General features: G+C 40.8%; 1 protein-coding gene across 2 annotated transcripts in view; it reads left to right on the plus strand.

Annotated features, from left to right (window-relative positions):
- The first annotated feature begins 6,143 nt into the window (after nucleotides 1–6,143).
- tmem87b (transmembrane protein 87B) overlaps nucleotides 6,144–23,484 on the plus strand; it is a 29,637-nt gene continuing 12,296 nt past the window's right edge. For both annotated transcript variants that reach the window (XM_084321544.1, XM_084321545.1), the window contains exons 1-9: nucleotides 6,144–6,278; nucleotides 10,004–10,064; nucleotides 10,168–10,259; nucleotides 11,966–12,100; nucleotides 12,983–13,045; nucleotides 18,175–18,349; nucleotides 20,987–21,048; nucleotides 22,063–22,246; nucleotides 22,340–22,439. In XM_084321544.1, coding sequence (XP_084177670.1) covers nucleotides 10,034–10,064; nucleotides 10,168–10,259; nucleotides 11,966–12,100; nucleotides 12,983–13,045; nucleotides 18,175–18,349; nucleotides 20,987–21,048; nucleotides 22,063–22,246; nucleotides 22,340–22,439 — 842 coding nt within the window. In that variant the 5' untranslated portion in view covers nucleotides 6,144–6,278; nucleotides 10,004–10,033. The remainder of the gene's footprint in view (nucleotides 6,279–10,003; nucleotides 10,065–10,167; nucleotides 10,260–11,965; nucleotides 12,101–12,982; nucleotides 13,046–18,174; nucleotides 18,350–20,986; nucleotides 21,049–22,062; nucleotides 22,247–22,339; nucleotides 22,440–23,484) is intronic.

Below are 23,484 nucleotides of genomic sequence, written 5' to 3' on the forward strand. Positions count from 1 at the left end.
CATCAGAGCATGGGCAGGCTGTGGTCTGCTTATTGAATAATTGTCTTACTTTCCCAGCACATGTGTTAATAAATAAATATAAATATATCACTTGTCTACGTTGATTGATTGATTGATGTAAAATATGGTGCAGTGTGTAGTTTTCACTACCAAACATCTACACTCTTGCCTCTTATAGAGCGGGGAAGGAGTTCCATGTTGCCCTTTCATATCCCAGAAGAGATACAAGACAGAAGAAAACAGTTATTCTTGTTATTATACTGTTTACTTAGATCATCAGAGCAGAGGGGCACGGTGGTAAACTGTGGATATTTGTTAGGTTTTAGTGAGTTGTTCCTTACCTTCGCGTGGGGTATGTCTGGGAGTGCTTGCATTCTTTCATTTATTTGCATTTCTTTTAAATTTGTTGGACCTTATGGTGTTCTTGTTCTGTTCTTGACTTATTGTTATGTTTCTTCTTGACTTGTTTAAAGAAGACGTGTACGGCCCATGGGGACATTAACGTGTGTTGTCGGGCCTTACAAATACATTTGATTTGATTTGATTTCATCTTAATATCTTTATAATATTATAGGACTGGTCCATGCGTGTCTAGATTGCTGCATCATCCTTTCTCTGACTTTCCATCCATAGTGTAATACATTATGGTATGGAGTGATCAACAGGATAATTCTTTGCTAGTCAGTTGTCACAATCTTATCAGTTGTAATTAAGGCTGTCAAAGTTAACACGGTATTAACGCGTTATCGCCCGATTCTATTAACGCCACTATTTTTTTTAACTCACGATTAACTTTTAAGATTATTATTATTTTTGTATTACTAGACTTCACTCAGGTGTATTATTGATGCTCTCATTGATACTATGTTTGTTTCTGAAGTGTGTGTGTGTGTGTGTGTGTGTGTGTGTGTGTGTGTGTGTGTGTGTGTGTGAGATATATATAGAGAGAGAGGGGGGTGAGAGAGATGAGGAAGGGGCAAGAGAGAAAGAGAGCCGGGAGAGTGTGAGTGTGAGAGAGAGAGAGGGGGGGTGTGTGATTACTCAGCCCTTGTGTGGGTGAATGTAACAAGTTCCTAACGTTTTCTTTCCCCTATTATTTCATGCACACTTTATTAAATGGCTGCATAAAGCAAGCATTTGTTGACTCATGTTGATAAGATTATTAAAACTTGGAACTTGAAAAATATCTGTTTAAGGTAGATAAAAAAAGATATGTTAAAAAAAATGCGATTAATTCATGATTAATCGCGAGTTAACTATGGACAATCATGCGATTAATCACGATTATATATTTTAATCCATTGACAGCACTAGTTGTAATATACCCTAGGATTATTGGAATGAATGTCTTTGAATTTTCTCCCACTGCTTCCACTGAACATGGATTTTGTCTGCACAAGCCAGTGTGAAGATGTTTGCAACATCTAGTTGTAGAAACTACGCACTGCAGCTTTAACGTCAATCAATCAATCATGTTTAGTAAATAGACACCTGATTTTATAGTCTTATTCTAATACATTTTCATGACTTTTGTATTATAGGAAAGCATGGCTAGACAGAAATTGTCAGTTGAGGAGCGAAGGAGAAGAAATAGAGAGTACCAATGAAAGAGAAGAGAAGAATTACACAGTGACGAAGAGAGCAAACATGTCATGCAAGAGCAGGAAAGACAAAGGTGGAAAAAGAGGGTTCAAGACAAAAAAGTAATAGAAATAGACAAGATGGGAGACAGGGCACAGAGGTATCGGAGAAAATATTGGAGAGAGGTCCAGAAAAGGTGCAGATAGAAAAGGTCCTGTGAAGGTGCGGTGCTGGAGGCAGACACCCCCCCAGATCAGGATATTCTAGATAACAATGCCAGACAGCGCAGAGAGTCTCTCAGACAGGAACAGAAACAAAGTAAAACACGAAAAAGGCATTCAAGATAAATACAAACTTTAAAAGAGAAGATTACAAATGTAACAAAGCAACAAAACAACCTGAGAAAAACAATAATGTGCTGAAAAAAGGCTACAAATACTGTACATCACCACTGGACTCTCCAGGCATGGAAACAAAGAATATGCTATCAGGAAGCAACGTAAGGAATCAGAAAATCCAAAAGGCCCTGCTATTCCACCACATCCTCAGAAGAGAGCTGAAGACAAACAAACAAACTCCTGGCCCACGGCGCCAAAAACCAGCACTGAGTTCATCAGGCACGATTCTTAAAAAGTATCGTCTTCTTCAACAAATGAAAGACTTTGGGTTAACCTATAAGTTAATGAGAGAAAGGGAGCATCCTCAGAAAAAGCCAACATTCATACAGGGTGTAACACAGAATGTCCAGGATTTCTTCCTGAACTCTGCACGTGTGACGATGTGTGATGATGGATAGTGCTAATGATGGCTTTGTCATTATAAATTATTTCCCATATCTTTTAAAATCTTCGAAATTTTGCAATACAAAATTATGTAGGTTAGAGTTATCCTATCCCAAAAATGTACTCATATTTAAATTCCCCATTAAGAAATGCATCATTTAGACACCTTGCATGTTAGGATTTCCTTCAGATTCATGTTGGCATCCATGTATGGCGAAGGCCCGGACTGGCCATCGGGAGCTCTGTCTGTCTGTCACACACACACAAAGGGAGCCGCATGTGATTGGTGGAGGCGGTACCAGGCCATACAACTGATTGACAGTTGAGATGAATGAATGAATGAATGAATGACTTTATTTGACAATATAAAAAATAAACATGTGACAGAAGAGCACAGTCGGGATATACTGCCAAGGATGAAACACAAAAAAGCTCAGAGCTTATTTCCATTGTGGTCCTTGTAGGGGGGTGGGGGAATGTGATGCTTAAAACATGCATCATACAAAACGTGACATCACAACACATCACATATACCATTTAACATTTATATACATACAGACTCATACAACATGCAAGGGTGCCTTAAGCTAAGTGTCTAGGTATAGTCCCTTTTGAGCCATGTCTTCAGATGGCGAATGGAATGGCAGATGGCACTTCTGCAAAATGACAGGGAGAGACAGCGAAAGACAACAAATTTCAAGCATAACCTGCGCTTGAAGATGGACAGTGGAAAAAGAGGAAGGGTCGAGCAGAGAGGGAAAGAGAGAAAAATACATACTGCTTACTGCTTGTATTTCACAGAACAGTCAGATGGAAATGACTGGAAATGAAATGTTTCAACACTTCAACAGTGAAAAAAAGAGGAAGCATGGAGCAGAGACGGGACGCCCTAAATGTTGCCGCTAAATGTGGCAACATTGACCAAATGTTTTCTTGCACCACGGGACCACCAGGTTAGTCAGTGATAAAAATAAACATGCTAGCTAGCTAACATAGCTAATGTTACCATGCATCATCATCATCCCCTGTCATTTTTTCCCAGCATAAATCTTTTATTCAACTTCAGTCCTGATCATAACCATTTATATTTTTCTTGTAATGTCAGATTAAAAATGAAATACTCTAACTTTTCTGATTTCTGAGTTGTTAAGTCTGACATTACAAAAACTAAAAATCCATCAAAATCAGTGTTGTTGCTAATCATTGACACATGATGATTATAACAATTATTAGCCTGTAATAATCCCCCCCAGAAAAATCCACTTTGCATTTGATATATTGAAAATATTTGAATGTGTGTGTTTTTTTAACAATAATTTGTGATGCCATCACAAACAATGGCATTTAAAGGGTAAACATTTTAAAAGTCCTGCACCAGCATGTAGGGAATTAAGTCATTGTAACAAAAATCTTCCTGGTGGGGGACCCCCAGACCCCCTGCTTAAAAATTTGCCTGACTTGGGCTATATTTCGCACTATATTTCCTGGCCTGAATAATTCCCCCAGTCCGGCCCTGCAAAGGGGTGAAAAATGGTCAAATCTGCCAGTTTGAAATACAAAATGATGTAAGTTAGAGTTATCATATCCGAAAATGTTTCCTATATTTTAATTCCCCACAAGAAACACATATTTTAGACACCCCTCATGTTAAGATTTCTTTAAAATTCATGTTTGCACAAAAGTATGGCCCGCCCTAATATGATGACCACTGGTGGCTAGCCAAGATCATCGATGTGGATACTGATCAACAAGATGTAAAAGTGGAATTTCTGCATCCCCATGGTCCAACAGAAAAGGTTCTGTTTCTGCCCAGTTCAAGACATCATAGTGAAACTAATCGGAAATGCAGAAGGAAACGAAGAGGAGAAGTGCAGGGTGAGAACGTGGAGATCAGGAAGTTGGGTAGATGAAAACAGGGACGAGAAGAAGGGGTCCTGGTCTCCATGACTGTTTTTGTTGTTGGAAACAGTGCATTTTGTAATAGTTGGAAACAGTGTATGTAAAGTTTGTTGTTATTACAATTGAGTTAACAAAATGTTCAGTATTAACATTAACAAGGAATTATAGTTCTTATCATTGTCACTTCCATCTGTTTAAAAAATGCATGTGTTCATTTATCAGAGATGCATATACAATTTAGTCAACTGTCAGTTTCTCGTCAACTCCGTCAGATGTTTGTTTTTGTTAATTCTGTGGAAAATACAAATTCCTTCTTCAGTTCATGTTGTTTAAGTAATAAAGGAGCATCAGATCTTCATCCTCTTGTCTTATTTACTTAATGATCTTTTTTTTATCATATCAAAATTAAAAACAAAGTTTGAAAATGCAAATATTTCTAAATCTGTGTTTTCAGAATAGTGTGAAATTACACCTGAGGTTTATATATTATATTTGATTGCATACCAGAGTAACTAAACACTATTACAACATACTTCAGAACCTTAGATTCTTGTTGGACTGGAATAATTAGAATTATATACTTTTTTGTGTGTCTGACGGAGTTAACCCAAATCAAGTTTCAAAGGGAAACATGTGAATTTGTTCAAAATGTTTTTCTATGTAGAGCCCGCACCTTTACATGGTTAAATAGCTCAGACCTTTCTCTACATGAATATACAACTCTAATCAATATAGTGTGCATTCTCAAAATATAATATTAAAAAGTGTTTTGTCCCGACTCTCAAGAATCAGTGATATATATATTTTTTGCAGTCAGGTCACTTCACTTAGAAGCAGGCCAGGCCAGTGTTTCTAGTTGCTGCGGCGCGATAGTTAGATAACCTAAGTGGGGAACAACCAGGAGATCACTGTGACAGAGAGTAATGCATCTACCCCACCTACCCAACCTCCTCCAATGTACAGTTTCTACGTCAAATCATTCAAATGTATATACTCTCTTTTCTGGACACTTTTTGTACCACAAACAGTACTGTATTTGCAAATCTGGTATGTCATAAATGTATAGATGTAGCAGTACTGTCTATCTGTATGTCGTGTATGTCATATATGTTATGATGAATTGAAAATGGGTGACCCTGATGTAAACAAGACGAAAGTTTTTCTCTGGTCTGCATCCCCTTAACAATTGTATGTATTGAGCTGTACTGTACTGTACCCATTCTGCAATCTGTTCATACAGTTTTCAATCAATCAATCAATCAATCAATCAATCAATGCAGTCTAAACAGTCATAAATCTTTTATTCAACTTTCATCAAAATCTGTGTTGTTGTTAATCATTGACACATAGCCTGTAATAATCCGCCCCAGAAAAATGTACTTTGCATTTGATATATTGAAAATATTTAACTTTTTGTGTTTTTTTAACAATAATTTGTGATGCCATCACACAAACTGGCATTTAAAGGGTTACAATTTCAAAAATCCCTGCACCAGAATGCAGGAAATTAAAGTCTTTGTAACTAAATAATTCCTGGTGGGGGACCCCCACTTAGAGAGAGAGAATGAAGGACAATCTGGGACTGTCTGTGATGAGAGTCTGGTCATTCAACATAAATCAAATACATTTGTTTTTCTTTCACCCCCATTTCAATATTCTATAGTGATTTCATGAGAAATTGACCATTTGAGAGGATTTCTGGATGGATCTTCCCTGAAAGTGGCCCAGCAGGGCCCCTGGCAGGGCGTGAAAGTGACGTCCCTCCCTCCTCCAGGTGTCGCCCTGAGAGACGCGCACGCATGCGCGCCGCATCATCAAGCTAGTGTGTGTATACTGTATATTGAAAAGAAAACCATGGCTGTGACTGCAAAGATGGGGACGTGGAACTGGCCGACGACCAGAGTACTACTTTTTCACCCATGTCTCCTTCGTCTCTTCATAGGGATTTTACTAAGCAATACGGATAGTGTCACGGCGGCACCGGAGACGGGACAATGGAGCATTACAGTTGTCAACGTGAGTGACTCTGTCGCGACTTACTTGAAAAAAAACACTGCATTTGAGCTAACCTAGTGTTAGCCAGCAAGCTAGCAACTGTATTGGACTGTATGTATGCAGGTTAGCTCAGGCTCCTAGTCGTTTCTGACAACAGTTCCACACACAACATATCTTCTTGCCTGTATATACTGTAATAGTGACGCAGTAAGATAATGCAGGCGTAGCAATATTACGCTGATAGTTTAGTCAGGGTTAGCTGCTAGCAAGCTAAAGCTACCTAGCAGTCTTGATTGATTGATTGAAAACTTTATTAACAGATTGCAGAATGGGTACAATACAGTGCAGCTCAATACACACAATTGTTAAGGGGATGCAGACCAGAGAAAGACTTTCGTCTTGTTTACATCAGGTCCCCCATTTCAATTCATGAGTCCTGACATATATGACATACATGAGACATACAGATAGACAGTACTGCTACATCTATACATTTATGACATACCAGATTTGCAAATACAGTACTGTTTGTGATACAAAAAGAGTCCAGAAAAGAGTGTATATACATTTGACGTAAAAACTGTACATTGGGGGAGGTTGGGTAGGTGGGGTGGGGGGGGAACACTGTACAACTGTACAAGCAAAACTGTACATTGGAATATTGACAACCTTACTTGGTCATTTACTGTACATTTGAGGGGGTTGGGTTAGGACATTTACATGGGCCAGTTTCGAATTGCAGTCTCCCGTAGGTGTTCTTTGAAAGGGTTTTTGAAAGTGGGTAGTGATTCACATTCCTTTACAGCTTTGGGTAGGGCGTTCCACATTGATGTGGCATAATTGCGAAACGTGTTTAGTCCCTTGTTTGAGCCCAATCTGGGTTTAACATTGTGTCAGGTGACGTTAGCTACCTAGCTGTTGTGTAGTAGCTAGTTAGTAGCTATCTGCAGAAACAAGACACACAATTGATTGATTGATTGAAAACTTTATTAACAGATTGCAGAATGGGTACAGTACAGTACAGCTCAATACATACAATTGTTAAGGGGATGTAGACCAGAGAGAGACTTTCGTCTTGTTTACATCAGGGTCCCCCATTTTCAATTCATCATAACATAATATGACGCATACACGACATACAGATAGACAGTACTGCTACATCTATACATTTATGACATACCAGATTTGCAAATACAGTACTGTTTGTGATACAAAAAGAGTCCAGAAAAGAGAGTATATACATTTGATGTAGAAACTGTACATTGTACACAATTGTTTCATAAAGGGAGCGCATGATCTTGATTTGGGTTGGCTAACTTTATTATGTGGCTCAAATCTACATATAAACGTCAAAACTGCTTAGGCCTAACAAAATTAATAGTTTGTTTCCGGTTGCCGACCGACCCTGCCGATTTAGGTGCGACCCAATATATTTTATGAGTTTTTAAAAGAAATTATAATTTTATTTTATTTTTTTTTTTAATAAAGTTTCATAGAAATCGTAGTCAAACATTTAGTATTATGGATATTAAACATGCTGGCAGAGTACATGCATCCATGTTGTTGTGAACATTTTAATTAAATAAAGAAATTCCCTATCCATAGTCGCCGTGGGAAAGAATAAAATAAAATAAATTCCCTACCTACCCATGGCCAAACTGACAACCAACAGGAAACCAACAATATATTTTACTTTTTGCCTTAGAAGCTTCACACCATCAGCACGTTAAGTTGCACCGCAGTGGAGATGGAGAGACACACTTGTGTTGCTGTTGTTCCTTAATATTAGACATAGAGCCAGTGGACACCAAACCGATCTAGCCAGCCTGTATCAATAATTGAGGTAGTCACTGTGATTGTGTCCTCCATATCCCGTTGCGATGTGTAAGGTGAGCTGCTTTGGTTTCTCTCCCTGTCTCTCTCTCTCTGTGCCTCACTCCCACACACTCTGAATGAATGAATGAAAACTTTATTTAACAGATTGCAGAATGGGTACAATACAGTATGGCTCAATACACACAATTGTTAAGGGGATGCAGACCTGAGAAAGACGTTTGTCTTGTTTACATCAGGGTCCCCCATTTTCAATTCATAGTGACATTTATGACATACACAACATAATGAGATTTATGGCATAGGGACATGCATGACATACAGGTATATAGTGCTGTTACATTTGTGACATATACGATATGCAACTTTATACAACGGCATGCAAATTTCTCTATTCTGATTGGCTGAAACAGTCCATTTACACGTATGTATCCTTCATAATCCACGCTCCTGGTCCCAGGACCCGCCCACCACCGAATCACATCACTCCGCCGGATCACTCCGTCGGAAAAAACAAGATGGCGGACAATAATCTTTAACAAATGGATATGTTGATAGCGTCATAACGACTAAATATAAAGCGATTCTGTCAAGGGGAACGTGTTAGTATTTTAAACAATGTTGGATGATGTAATTGATGGGTCTTGACTCAATCTAGAACAAAAGAAAAATCGCGGATTGATTGATAGATTAATTGATTGATTTAAATTTCTTCCTTCCTACTTTCCGACTGCAGCGTTCTCTCTCACACTGTCCGACGCTGGCGGATTGATTGATAGATTAATTGATTGATTTAAATTTCTTCCTTCCTACTTTCTTGCAGCGTTCTCTCTCACACTGTCCGACGCTGGCGTACCCACAAACACACACACACACATACACACACACACACACACACACACACACACACACACACACACACACACATACACACACGCACACACACACTGTGACACACACACACACACACACGCACACCCACACACACACACTCCTGTCTGCAACAGCGGGGGAGTCAGACTGAGAGAGAAGCAGCGCTGTTTTAAGTGAGCATGGTCTATTGAATTGATTGATTGATTGATTGCTAATTTTATTACTGTACCCCTGGTTTCCAACTGGTTAAGTTTAGGCTAAAAGAAATAAATAAAAAAATAGGGCGAAGAAAACGTTTTTTTCCTATAGGGCAAAGAAAACGTTTTAATAAATTTTCAATCAATCATTCCAATAATACACAGTTGGATGTGTTAGTTGGTTGGATGCACTTCAAGCTGCTTCCACATGAGGCAACTTCTCTCAATCATTCCAATAATACACAGTTGGATGTGTTAGTTTGGTTGGATGCACTTCAAGCTGCTTCCACATGGAGTTGTGGGAACTACTTTTTCTGGCGGATGGTTTTTTCAATAAATCTTCGATTAATGTGTGTTTATTGTATAGAAATAAGGTTGGATGAATCTGGCAGTTGTATAAAAGCTTTACACCACGTGCAGTCGTGATTTGTGACCAATAAACCATGCCTAGGGGGGTCTAACGACCCTCGGCTGCGCCTCGGGCCTAACAACCACCCCTAGGCATGGTTTATTGGTCACAAACCACTCCTGCGTGTGATGTAATGCTTAAATACAGTACTGTTACCCATAGATCCTAACAGAGATTATATACATATGATGGGGAGGAGACTGTACATTTGGGGTGGGTGGGTGGGAGAGAAATATACATACGGTGGGGAGAAAATATATACATACGGTGGGGAGGAGACTGTCTATTTGGGGGGGTTTGGACCTTTACGGTGGCCAGTTTAGAATTGCAGCCTCCCGTAGGTGCTCTTTGAGAGCGGTTTTGAATGTGGGTAGGGATTCACATATTTTTACGGCTGTGGTAAGGGCTCACATTATGGTTATTTACCTTCACAGACTTCAAGACCATTGCTGCTGAGGAAGTCAATGTATAAGGACACTGACGTCAAACTGAAAGGTAGGACAGTATCCAGGATTCTAGCCTAAAGGAGACGTATCTGGTGAAATGTTTCTCGTTTCTGATTCCTCATACTTCTCTCATACCGGCCTTCGTCTTTCAGTCGTGTCTTTTGGCTGTCCGGAGGAGGTGACGTTCACCATTCAGTGGTATTTAAAATACTACCCTTGTCACAACGAATTCAATAACCTTGAGGTGAGTGATGATGGCCTACTTCACTTATTAAAGTGAAACTAATTAAATGTCGGTCGCCCATTGTTTTTTAAGAATTCACAAATGTTATTTCTGTAGCCCTGAAATAGTTGAGTCGACTTCCAGAACCGGAAGTTGGGAACTGGTTCCTATTAGAACCGGTTTTCTGTGGTTTTCGGTGCCCAACCCTACTTATCACCCCCTCTCACGAGAGCCGGCCTTGGGTTATTTCCCATAACTTGTATTTTTTCTGGTTCCTACATTTCTACACAACCTCTTGTCTCCTAGATTAATTCCCTCTGCGAGGTAATGAATTTAGTTTAGCTAACTAAAATGTTGACACTTTGGCGTGATATACAGCTAAGAAGTAAGAATGGACTGTTCTTTCATATAAACATTCCGCTGATCCCAAGTGGGAAAAGTAAAATGAGGAAACTGGACCCCCCCCCCCCCCCCCATCAGTCTAATCCAATGGGGTGCAGTTACACAGGGAGAGACGATAGGGGGCGGTATTTTCCCAATGGAGCTCAGAGAGAGGTTGCTGCACTAGCGTGAGGCTCGATTGATGAAATATGAATTCAAATCGCTAATAATAATAAAAAAAACCGCTATATAGCGTTGCTGGCATTCAACGGGCGGCATGAACTAACGACATAAAGCGTCGCTGGCACTCAAAGTGTTAAGATGGCCACCGCCAGCTTCTGACAACTCCGGAACTACTTGAGGTTAACACAATATTTGACTACCGTAACCGTAACATGTCTAGCGATAAGTTAGAATTACATACACATGTCCTAAATGAGCGAGTGGCTGAGCCCTTTCTCTCTCTCTCTCTCTGTCTCCTCCAAATACTTAGCTAACGTAGTTACGGTATAAACACGGCCTGCAATGTCATTAAAACGTAATGGTGTTCAACCTAATGTAATGTTTTCATACCATGGTCTTGAGATGGCTCTGGGTAACCTGTGTCAACGTTGTGTGGAAGTGTTATTGACGTTGATGTCAAACTAATGCTTGTGGGACACCACTAGGGGTAGAGCGGCTGTGAGTGACAGAATGAATGAACAAGTGAGTTAGTGACATTGCCAGTCACAGAGGTTCTTCACATCTAAAAAGGCCAAACAATCAAGTCACTTTGCTTCAGTTTCTGAGACCAATACTCTATTTCAGCCTGGTAGCAAGCAGACAATACCAGTACTGGTACAGGACAGGTGCATCCCCACTTTGTACTTTACTGTATCCTTTGAGCAGGTGGAGAGTAGGGCTGTGCGATATGTACAAAGTATTCTATCACGATATGGGTCATTTCATATCTCGATAACGATATATACCACGATATAGTACGATATATAACCACATGCCTCATTGCTTTTTGATAATCCTGTGAACTAATACAAATTAAAGGCACTCTCTTTTATCCTTTTATTTGGAAATGTTTGTTATCCAAGCCCCCGTGCAGAGAACGTAAAGCAGGGTCTAAATTACTTTAAAAATACTGCTGTAAAGCAGTTATGTGGCTTCCCCCCCCCCCCCCCCGACAGTGGCGATAGAAACGATAGTAGGAAAATCTTGTATCGATAGAAATCATCATCTATCATCCCACGATATATATTATTGTCATATCACATTATTATTGTCATATCACACGACACAGCCCTAATGGAGAGATTGTCGGTCTGAATGACTGCTGCTGCTGTTGTCGTCTTTAGGAGATGTACGAGGTGACGCCACTGAGCCGCGGGGAGAGCCTGGATCCCAACCCCCTCGGACCAGGGGAGTACATCGAACATAAACACAAGCCCTTGACCTGTAACAGTGGCCTACGCTCCTTCACCATGCTCAGTGTAAGAGTGACTCCTCTGCATCAAGCCGCTTAATTCCTCTAACCACTCTTTTCTTCTTCCTCCCTGTCTACTACACTATGCTTTCATAGACTCGTTCAATATTGTGGTGGTTCCCTATCTAGTTTTTTCTCTCTCCTTTCATTCTCTATTCTCTAGTAGCATTTATGTCATATTGTCTTAAATCTGTGGGATCTGGGCAGCTGAGTAGTGTGTAGAGGCCTAAGTACTCTTCACCTACCTATCAATTCCCGCCAACGATACCTCCGGCTCGTCCCTGCGAACACATTTGGCCAGTGTTTGTGCGTGGGAAGCCAGTGGGGGTATGTGACTATGTGTCCAGGTCGTTGCAACAGCGACTCCTACTGGTCGTGTGTTAGGCCGACAGTAAGGTAGCGCAACAACAAAATTGTGGGATCTTCTGTACTGTGTGACTGTAAAGTTACATACACTTAATTTGCAATGGGGATCTATTTGGACTTTTTTCTCCCATCTCCCCAATTGAGTTGTTATGCTAAACTCCAAACAGCCACTTCCATAATTTTTTTTAGCAGCCAAAGGGATGTTTAGAATGATGTTTGGTTTCCAGGCAACGTGGCTGCTAGAGTAGACAAATCTACCAGCCATAGATACAGATTCACCAGCGTTTTATTGGTGGGTGATGTTTCATTTCTCACCCTGTTTTAAAGGTGCTGTAAGTGGTATTTTTCTCGTTAGATTAGATTAAAATGTTTTTGTCATTATACAGCACAAGTACAGTACAACGGAAATAAATTTGGCATCCAACCAGAGTGCAAATGTAACGGTAAAGTGCAATAGTAAATGCGTTTAAATAAATGGTCTTCTTCCGACCAGACATTTACCATTTACCATTTTGTGTTTCAGAAAACAAAGGCGGAGCCGCGTCCAGTCGTTCCACCTGTCGAGGCCCTCGAGGGAGCTGTGCCGGTAAGGACGGACACTTTCTCTTTGACATCCTGCTAGAAGCCGATCACAAATGTTTTTACTTAAAGGTGCTGTAAGGCAGGGGTATTCCTTTTGTTAAAATATGTGTTAAATAGCTGTACATTCCAACACCTATCACTGATATACGTAGATTGATTGGTCAGTAACATGGGTCTCCCAGTGTGGCGTTCTCTCTCCTGATTGGATAAAGTGGGAAGGGATACCAGAAAATGCATTTTCTGTTTACTGCAGGGCAGAGGGACTGGGAGACCCATGTTACTGTTGGAGACAATCTGTATCGGTGATGGCAGTCGGAGTGTAGAGCTATTACTTTTAACATGTAGACTTATTTTAACAAACAAAGAGATTCCACTTACAGCACCGTTTAACGACTGTTTGCCTACTGTTCCATTAGTATTTGGAAATTATTCAAAATTATTCAAAAGTACAAAAGTATTTTGTTTTTGACCAAGGTCTGTGGGTAACTTCAAGTGATTAATGGGGGATTAATTAAATGTCATTTAAGAAGCAGTAGAGGACAGGAATCATATTAAGCTTCTGTACCTTTTAATAATGTCAACCTGTGTTATTGTCCTACTCTTGAGAGCACCCGTGTCCTGATGTGGATGGGCTAAAGCTTGCGGAACTCGTACTTAGTTTAGCTGCTTTTGGGTTGGAGAGTGTACATGGAGAATTTTCCCAATTATTCATTCAAACCTTTATTTATTCTCAAAGACAATTGAGTTCACCCTCATTTTCAATGGCGTCGAGACTTTACAGACATTTCAATGCATACATTTTTACAATATAATAATACATATTAATAACTATCTATATAGCACTTTTCACACAGCAATTTTTATAAATGAACATAGGCATAAAATCAGCACACAATTGACAGAATAAAAAACAATGCATAAATAGCAGACATAAGAATTGGTATAAAAGATAATAAAAGTAGTGCAACGTAAACGTGCAGACATAAGAATGCAGTAGGCATAAAATAAGTACAATAGTACAATGTTGCTCGAAGGCATGTGAACCCCCCCGGAACAGCCAGTCCCCCAAACACAAATCCCTACCACATCCCCATCCAAGATCCCCCCCCCAGATAAAGCATGCCATGACCGAAGGAAAACACAAACAGCCCGCGCGCCACTCACACCGCCATGCACGCCGTCGGGAATGCCAACCCCTGCGGGCCGCCCCATCTCCCTCGGTCCCGGCGCCCCCGCTATTATGAGAATCTACAAGAGGATCCACAATAGCTGGGACATGCCAATATTAGAGTAGCTGTGATAATGAGTCATGTATATGTTATACGTAGACCACATACTAACAGTTAATGGGATCAGGTCGGTGTATATGTTATGGTGAATGTAGGAAAGCGGCGATTATACTGATCGACCTCTACTGTGAATGTGCATATTAATAGTTATTAGTTAATACAGTTATTGTGCATCCAAACGTGGATGTCTCACATGGGTGCGGCACAAATGGATCATTGACCTTATGCGGTTACTGTATGCTACGATGCATTCTTTAAAATCACAGGCATAATTGCTTTGGTCACCCACTGTAAGATGAACTTATAAAACTGACTATCATTTATGTAACAAAATAAACACGTTTAATATGTATCAAAACATAGCCACGTCTCATCTGCCCACTGTCCGTAAAACACAGCATGTTTCCCGACAACCTGCCAGACAATCATAGCTCACAATATTCCCCGTAAGATCTGCCAACCTTCCGTTCCCTTCTTATTAAGACATAAATTAAATAATGCTTACTGAATAATGCTTACTGAATATTTTAGGGTATGAGGGCCCAAGATCATTGCAAGATGAATGTGGTTATTAGCAATGTGACAGACGGATCCATTGCAAATGACTCAAAAGAATAACACAACTGAATGTTTTTGAAAGTTGAGCATTTTGTTGATGAATCAGATTAGGATACCAGCCAGTCTGTGTTAGCTAGAGCCTTATTAACAGATTACTGCATGGCCCATTTACCCCTTTTTACTCAAGCTCATAATGATGTGATTCTGCATCCACTGTAGGGAGGGAGGGAGAGAGAGAGACCCTGAAATAATAAATTATTTTCATTTTAAGACTATTTTATGCCTCTCATATAATGTGAGCATCTCACTTTATTTTGCCACAACCAATGTTAGCATCCCAGGGCTCTAGATTGCAAGCAAAATGGTAGCATATGCAATTATTATTATTATTATATATATTTTTTTTCACAAAGTGCAGTTCATTATTTGATTTAAGTGGCACTCGTGGGGGTGAAATTGAATGGTTCATTAAAACAAAGATAGTCATCTATTTTAATTATTAATTATAAAATGTTGACATATTGCACTGGTATTGCTTATCTTGCTATTTGTTGAGCATATCGGTCTAACTACAGCCTGTAAGAATGCTACGTGCCTCCCTGACTGTAAACTAGCCGTTTGGCTACAATTGGGTACATTTACATTCTATTTTATAAAATGTTCCTTGTTAATGTACGTTGTCCCCCTCTAACAAATAAACTGAAACTGGACTGAATAGGCAACTGGTAACTTTGCATAGTCTAAAAGCTCTCGACAGCTGATTCTTCTAAGGCAAAATAAGGGAAGAGAATGATGAGGGAGAGATGCGCAGTCACTGAAGGGTGTGGATGATTGAGGGAGAGCAAGCAAGTTCTGGCACATGTGAGCTTTTACTCCCGTCTCATCCCCTCCCGACTCGTTGAGCCTGATGCGTGACCCAAAAGGAGAATGAAAATGGTCAGCCAGTTGATATACAGGCACGTTCGTTCACGTTAATGGGCTCTCTTCTCTCATTCGGCTTAAACACAAAACTGTTCCCACACCAGAGCTGTGGAATGCAGCTTTGAAACCAAGTCCATTTATTCTTCCAAACTCTGGCTGGAATTATGCAGTTGTCGGGGGAAAAACAGCCTCCCTCGAGTAACGCACGTTATCTTCACTTCAGAGTGTGTGTGTGTGTGTGTGTGTGTGTGTGTGTGTGTGTGTGTGTGTAGGGGGGGCTCTGTGGAGCTGCTTGAGCCTCTTGACACTCAACTGTTTAATACTCCTGTTATCCTCAAATTTACTGTACACCCTTTATCCTTGGGGTCAGCAGTTTAAACTAGGGATGTCTGATATTATCGGCCTACCGATATTATCGTCCGATATCGGCATTAAAATGTGATATCGGAAAATATCGGTATCGGTTTTACTGTTAATGCTTGTGTGTCTAGTTTTATGTCATGTCTAAAAAAAATTGTTCACAAAAAAAACTATGAAAACCCGACTATACTCGGGTTTGGCGCCCAAGTGTCGGCGAGTTAACCCGACTATCATCGGGTCTGGCGTCCAAAGTGTTAAGGGAAAGAATGTTATGCAATGGCCAAGTCAATCACCTGACCTGAATCCAACTGAGCATGTATTTCACTTACTGAAGACAAAACTGAAGGGAAAATGCCCCAAGAACGAGCAGGAACTCGTGGTAGCTACTAACGTTAGCTCACGGAACGATGGAGCCAACACTAGGTAGCAATCGTCCCGGGAGCTAACGTCGGTACCTGGCTGGTTGCTGGCTAACTAACGTGGCTAATCGTCCCGGGAGCTAACGTCTCTGCCTGGCTGGTTGCTGGCTAACTAACGTGGCTAATCGTCCCGGGAGCTAACGTCTGGCTGGTTGCTGGCTATGCACTCGACTGTGAGGGGGAGGAGGAGGGCTCGACTGTGAGGGGGAGGAGGAGGGGCAAGGCGTGCACTGCTGCAGCAGATTTACGAGTCTGATCTGACGGTCACAGAGCTGAGGGAGCGAGCCCAGTTAGCTGTAAAAATCCATAGATTAGCCGCACCGTTATATAAGCCGCAGGGTCGAAAAATGGGGGAAAAAGCCGCGGCTTATAGTCCGAAAAGTACGGTAATTGTAATCTTGGCAACAATGAAAACGAGGGCACACCCTTAACACTTTGGCTGCCTAAGGTTAAATTCATGATATACCATAGATTGCCAGCGCTATTTGTCTATGGAGAAAGTCCCCTTCTTTGCAGGGCTATAACTTTAAATTCTATTGCTACATTGCCATTATTAGGGCCCATTCAAAGTCCTATATGTATTGTTCATTGTGTAGCAACGTTAAACTTTTTCATTCACATATTCATAGTAAAGTATGGTCTAATGTATAAGTATGTTTTCATCTCTTTCTGCAGCTTTCTCCAGAACGTGATATATAGCCCCAAATGCATTATATTGATGATGAAATACAGTTTGATGGCAATCAGCGCGATATAAAAAATTCCAACTAGACGTACTTCTAGAAGTTACTACACGTCATCTGATGTTGACCGGATGGGCGAGGGGGCGTTTATAATTCCGTGGGCAGCGTTATACCAATCATCTAATGTGGGTCAAATGTTGATAATAGCAGTTAGTATCGAAGACGGTAACGTTACACGCTCAAACTCACCCCAGTCTCCGCGCGCCGTTGGGCGATCATCGTAGAGTAGAAATCTTATCATTATGGGATATATTTTTACCCGGTCCATCTCCAGCTTGTATAATGGTATATACGTCCAAATCATGTTGTTTATCGAGTTATTGCCAATCGATCACTGTGTAGTGTGACGAGCCAGAGTCCCATGACCTATAGCGAGCGCCCGGAAGTACTACGGACGTCTAGCACAACCTCTATGGCACATCCTGTTTGGCGATTGCGCCGATCGGCCACCAGATGGCGCTCCTGAACCGCCAGAGAGCTCAGTGGGTCCTGCTGGTGGATCTCAGGCCAGCGGAGGGGACATATGAATCCGATCGCAGATTTTTGAAATATTGATATAAGGACGACGTAACGCGTCCTCCGGCAACTTTAGCATGGCTAGCAAAGACGTCTAAAGACGGTTCCCGGCACCCAAAGTGTTAATTGTACTTTCAAGAATTAAATAAAGGTTGTTGATGACACACACATCCCCTAGCCATGCTAACAACAGATAGTAACAGTACAACTGTAGTCGGCATTTACTAGCCAGTTCTTGCAACTACTGTATTACGGTAATTCTATTTTCATTTTATAAAATGTTTTTAAACTGAAATAATTTTAATTTAAATTCTTTTTACATTGCAGGATGAGAACTATACCAGATGGATTACAGAGGAGTTTGAGCGTGTCAGCAGTGGTGTACCGAACAGCAGTTTGAGGGACAGAGATGACATCATAGCCACCACCTGGAAGGACGGTCCTTATCTGCTGGTCGTCAACATAACATCAAACAAACAAGAGGCCAACTGGAATTTAACATGTGAGATCATCTTGGTGTTTTTCCCCAGGTTATTTGTGGTAGTGACAACACCAGTGTAACCTGACCCACCAGATGGTCTGCTCAGGGATGCAGACCGCTTGCTTTTCGCGGTCTGCATAGAAAGCAAAATAGAATGGGCGGCTAGGTGGTGTAGTGGGCAAGGCGCTCACCACCAATGCAGGAGACGCTGGGTTCGAGCCCAGCTCTCTCCGCATTGCTATCAGCTTGGCTGGTCGTTCATACTAACACAATTGGCAGTGTTAGGGGGTGGGAAAGCTGGTGGGATGGGGATCGGACGTTGTGGACAGCAACTCCTACAGGTCGGTTGGTGCGCCTGCGCAGCAGAATCGGGAGGCGACGGGGGCGGCGTGTCCCTCCCACGCAGACCCCCGCCGCTGAGAGATTGCGCTGTGCTGGTGAAAAGATGCGACGGCTGCTTCCTCGAGTACCGGAGGGGACACGTGATGCAAGGCTTCGTCCACATTGCAGCCGGCTTGTGGGAGGCATGGCCTAACAACGTTCGAGACAGGGGAGGGTAGAATTGGACGATACGAAATTGGGATGGGAGAAAAATAGAAAATGGGAGAGAAAAAAAAGTAGATAAAAAAAAATAAAGCTGAATAGAAAGCAAGCACATGTAGAAATCGTCGGAATACAGAAATGCACAATTTCTAACCGTTGACAACACAAAGCCGTGTGTCATTTATTACGCAGTAGAACAAGTGACAGCTGTCAGAGCTATTCGAATCTGACGGCTCGTAGTAACCAAACATTTATTAATGAAACCCCAAACAGGGCGTCTCCTCTCAGCCCAACCCCAAAACCAACCTCCTTAACACTTTGAATGCCCATCACGACATTACTCGTGTTATCAGCCCGACCCCTGAATGCCCATCACGAGAATTCTCGTGATTTTTTTTTTATTAGCTATCTGAATTCATATTTCATCAACCGAGTCTACCGTTGGGAAACCAGCTCCACCAGGAGCTCAGATGTGAAAAAAGCGCCCTCTATCGTCTCCCAGATGGTAATGCACCCTTTTGGAATGGACTCAATGAAAATGGATGAGAGAAAAAAACTCCGGAATCCACATTTTACTTCTCACGCATGTAACCGGCGATGATCCCAGTCATTGTGGAGCCTCAGCACAGCGTGTAATATGTGTTTTACAGTATACACGTTGGATCAATAAAATTATCGATTTTTGGAATGGCGATCATGAATTGGAATAATCCATTTGGATACCATCTGATCTCAGGTAAGGAATCTATTTTACCAGTCTTAGGATAATCAGACCTGTTTTCACGGAGATATAAGCTTTTCCCCATATATGATATGGCTGTTTGACTGTGCGAGCGATCAGGAACTAAGATAATCGATTTTCAGCTCGCGGCACCAGCGTGCATACGTACACATATACTATCGATAATCTAGCGTTTATTTGAAAACTATTCATAAATAGGCCGAAAAATGACAACGTTCTAGAATATTACAGTACAGGGCGTTTATCATGGATTATTTTTTTTCCCCTTGAAAACGAGGGCTTTTCAAAATGCTATAAAACGGAAATGAACCGATAAAAAAACAATCCGCTTCGACAATGTTGACTGGAAAATGAGTCATTGATAAGCGACGGGCAGATTAGACACATAGCCATAATTTAAAACATAGATTAGGCGATATTAATGCTAACATTGAAGTGGATGGTGGGCATTTGCTTAGATTTTTCAGGTCTGGTCAATTTGAGCAGTGTGTTATTCACAGTCAAAGATAAAAAAAAAAATATTGATATTCTCATTTGGTTCATTAGCCTACAATTTACTCAAAATAAAATGTCCATTCAATCAATCGGTATATAGGTCATTCACACAATAGGTCACTCGCACACATGCATGTTGGTTAAATAAAAACCCCTATGAATGAAAACGGATGAACCTAAACTATTCTGAAATCGTGGTCATTTTCATGAATTTAAACTTTACATGGAAATAACCAACCAAAAATGTTGCGTTACCCCGCTGCCTCGAGCAGCTCTCTCCTTTCTCACCCTACATGTGTTTGCATCCCCGTCTGTTACACCGAACCATCTGGGAAGTCGTCCTTTTGAAACTGTTTTGGAATCGGGATGGCACTTTAAAAGATACTTGGCACAGCGGCCACTACTTCCTCAAAGGACGGCGATTGGTCCGAATCACTGTGGTTGGCACAACAGTGCATAACTTGAAGCCTGTCGAGGTGGATTTTTGCTCGATCTCGTGTTCTCACAAAGTCAGCTGCCGTGCAGGGTTAACACACCGGAGAACACAACGCGAGAAAGCACAATGTCACATGTAACGCACGAGTCACAAGTTGGTTTGTCACTGCATTAGCTTGGGAAATCCATTTGCGTTTGGCGTATCTGATATTGTGGTTGGCTGTCGCAAATAATATGTATGTCACAAAGAAAACGATTCAAAAGCTTTGGATTGTGTAACTTCATATCAATATTGATGTGTAATTATAATTAATGCAATTTATAGGCTAATTGTAAATTATTATAAGATGATGATTATAATCATTATGCTCTGTTTGCATTATAATGTACTTAATATTCTATCTTCAGTATTCAATATTAATTCCTGTTTTTGTTTTGTCCAGTTGATGTCGTAATGAAAGGCACCCATGGCTACATTTCTGTGACTGAATGGCCCCTCATGATTGTGAGTATATGTTGGAAATTGTAGATGAATTAAATGTCATGTCAGTAAGATATATGGTATTTTGGAATGGGAACCATATGAACAAAAAGTTTTTTTGGAGGTAGAACCTGCCCACCAACGTATAGTCTTTTAGACTTGTGTATTAATTAGGGATGTCCGATATTAAAATGTGATATCGGAAAATATCGGTATCGGTTTAAAAAAAACAAAAAAAATACCCAGGCAAGCAAGTAAGAACAAATTCTGATTTTATTTATTGTCAAAAGTATGCATAATGTTGTGTTAATTCCACAACAAGAGATATGTAATGTTAATTACCTGAACTAACGGTATTGGGGGGGAATTTCGGTATCGGAAATTAAGAGTTGAACAATATCGGTGTATCGGTAAAAAAGTCAATATCGAGCATCCCTAGTATTAATCGGACAACGTTTCGATCCATGATGTATGGGTTCTACCATCAAATCATGTTCTGCACTTAACCCAGCACCCACTGTCTCGATGTGTGTATAGGTAATGCTTCACTATAAACCATGTGAACTCAAACCATGTTCAATTTTGTGGAATAAGCACATCATTTAATGGTCGATTCTAAATGGTTGTCACATTTAACTTCAATTTCAGTCTACATGGTTCTCATTCAAAACAAATCAAATATCTTTTTGATATCATTAATCTATAGCGCTTCGGAGGGAACACAATTTCATGTTATTATTTCATGGTACTGAAACAAAATAAATTTTTGCCTAAAGTGTCTTTGTTTGCTATGCCATGGTACACAATAAGATGCAAGGAATTTGCCACAACAATATGGTGTGCCGGCACCAATTGGCCAGATGGTGCCACTATAATCAAAGGTCAAAATCTAGCAGTCCTTGGTCTGCAACTTTGCCACTAGATAATTGTATAAAAAAGAATGGCCACAGTGTTTTGTTTTGAAGCGCATATCAAGCCAGCAAGAAACGGTAGCAATGGGTGGGTTTCCTGTGTTTAAACACCATACCATCCCTGTAGTTCTACATGGTGATGTGCGTGGTGTACATCCTGTACGCCATGCTGTGGTTCATCTGGGCGGCCTGCTACTGGAAGGACCTGCTGCGGATCCAGTTCTGGATAGCTGGGGTCATCTTTCTGGGCATGGTGGAGAAAGCCGTCTTCTGCGCCGAGTACGAGAACACCAATACCGTTGGCTCGGCCTGTAAGTAACTGTCTAAACAGGCTTTTTCTTTATAAACAAACATGAAAATGATGATGATGATGATGATGTTTCTTGTTTCTGTCGTTTTTTAAGCTCCGGGCTTGCTGATCTTTGCAGAGTTGGTCTCTGCCCTCAAAAGGACATTGGCTCGATTGCTTGTCATCATTGTCAGTCTGGGCTATGGGATTGTGAAGTACGTAATCTTGGAAAGTGTCTCTACACATTTGACGCCTTCAGACAATGAAATTGTATTTACAGTGTTTTGAAAAGTCATTACTCTTAAAGGGGCACGCCAATGTTATGGGAAATGTGCTCACCGTCTTCTCCAGAGTCAGACAAGAAGATGGATACCAATTTCCTGTACGTTCAGTAGAAAGCCATCTGGCTGCAAGCTTGCCTAGCTTAGCACCAATTAATGGAAGCAGATACAGAGCATTTCCCATAATGTCGGCATGCCCCTTTAACAATGTCAAATAAAAACATTTTGATTGCGATTGTTAACCTCAAATTACACAACCGCCACTGAATGTAGCTACTGTACCGTACTGTACAGTCCAACTTAAATGGGCACTTCACTGAAAAACAATGCTGATTTTATTTTGCAAATGAGCCCAGAGAAGGTTTTTCATGTAGTCATTTAGTTTGAATATGTCCTCCAGACACTGTATCCTTGTGTTGTGTTAATTCCAGCTCAATGAAATGATGTAGAAGAAAAAATATTTGCAATAATATTATATTTCCTATTGCCCTCATTTTCCTTCTACAACATTTTATTGAGCTGTAATTAACGCAACGCCAGTGCGTTATCACTGGAGAGCATATTAAAACTATTTATTACATGGCGTTTTAACATTCGCCGAAATGCTTGATTGTGATTGGTCAATAGCCCCTGACAGCGGTGAATTATTTTTCAATAACCACCGGTGATTATTGTTTTTCGCAGCTGGAGCAATCAAGCCCCACTGACGCACACTGTTTCAGTGCAATCAGACACACCTGCCGGCTGCCGGCGATAATAATAATCACTTTACACTATACAGAACAACTGCGTCTGCATTTGATCTCGTCTTGTCGATGGTGTAAAATGAATTAGGTATATTGTTAGTAAGTTAGCCATGTAATAAGCGGGATAATGTATAGCTATACTCGGTCATTGTCGCAAAATAATTGACCTTCACTGACGTTTAAAACACCTCGGCGAGGCGCCTCGGTATTTTAAACTCTGTGTCGGTCAATTA

This window comes from Notolepis coatsorum (genome assembly GCF_963971535.1).
Source record: "Notolepis coatsorum genome assembly, chromosome: 9".
Lineage (NCBI taxonomy): Eukaryota > Metazoa > Chordata > Actinopteri > Aulopiformes > Paralepididae > Notolepis > Notolepis coatsorum.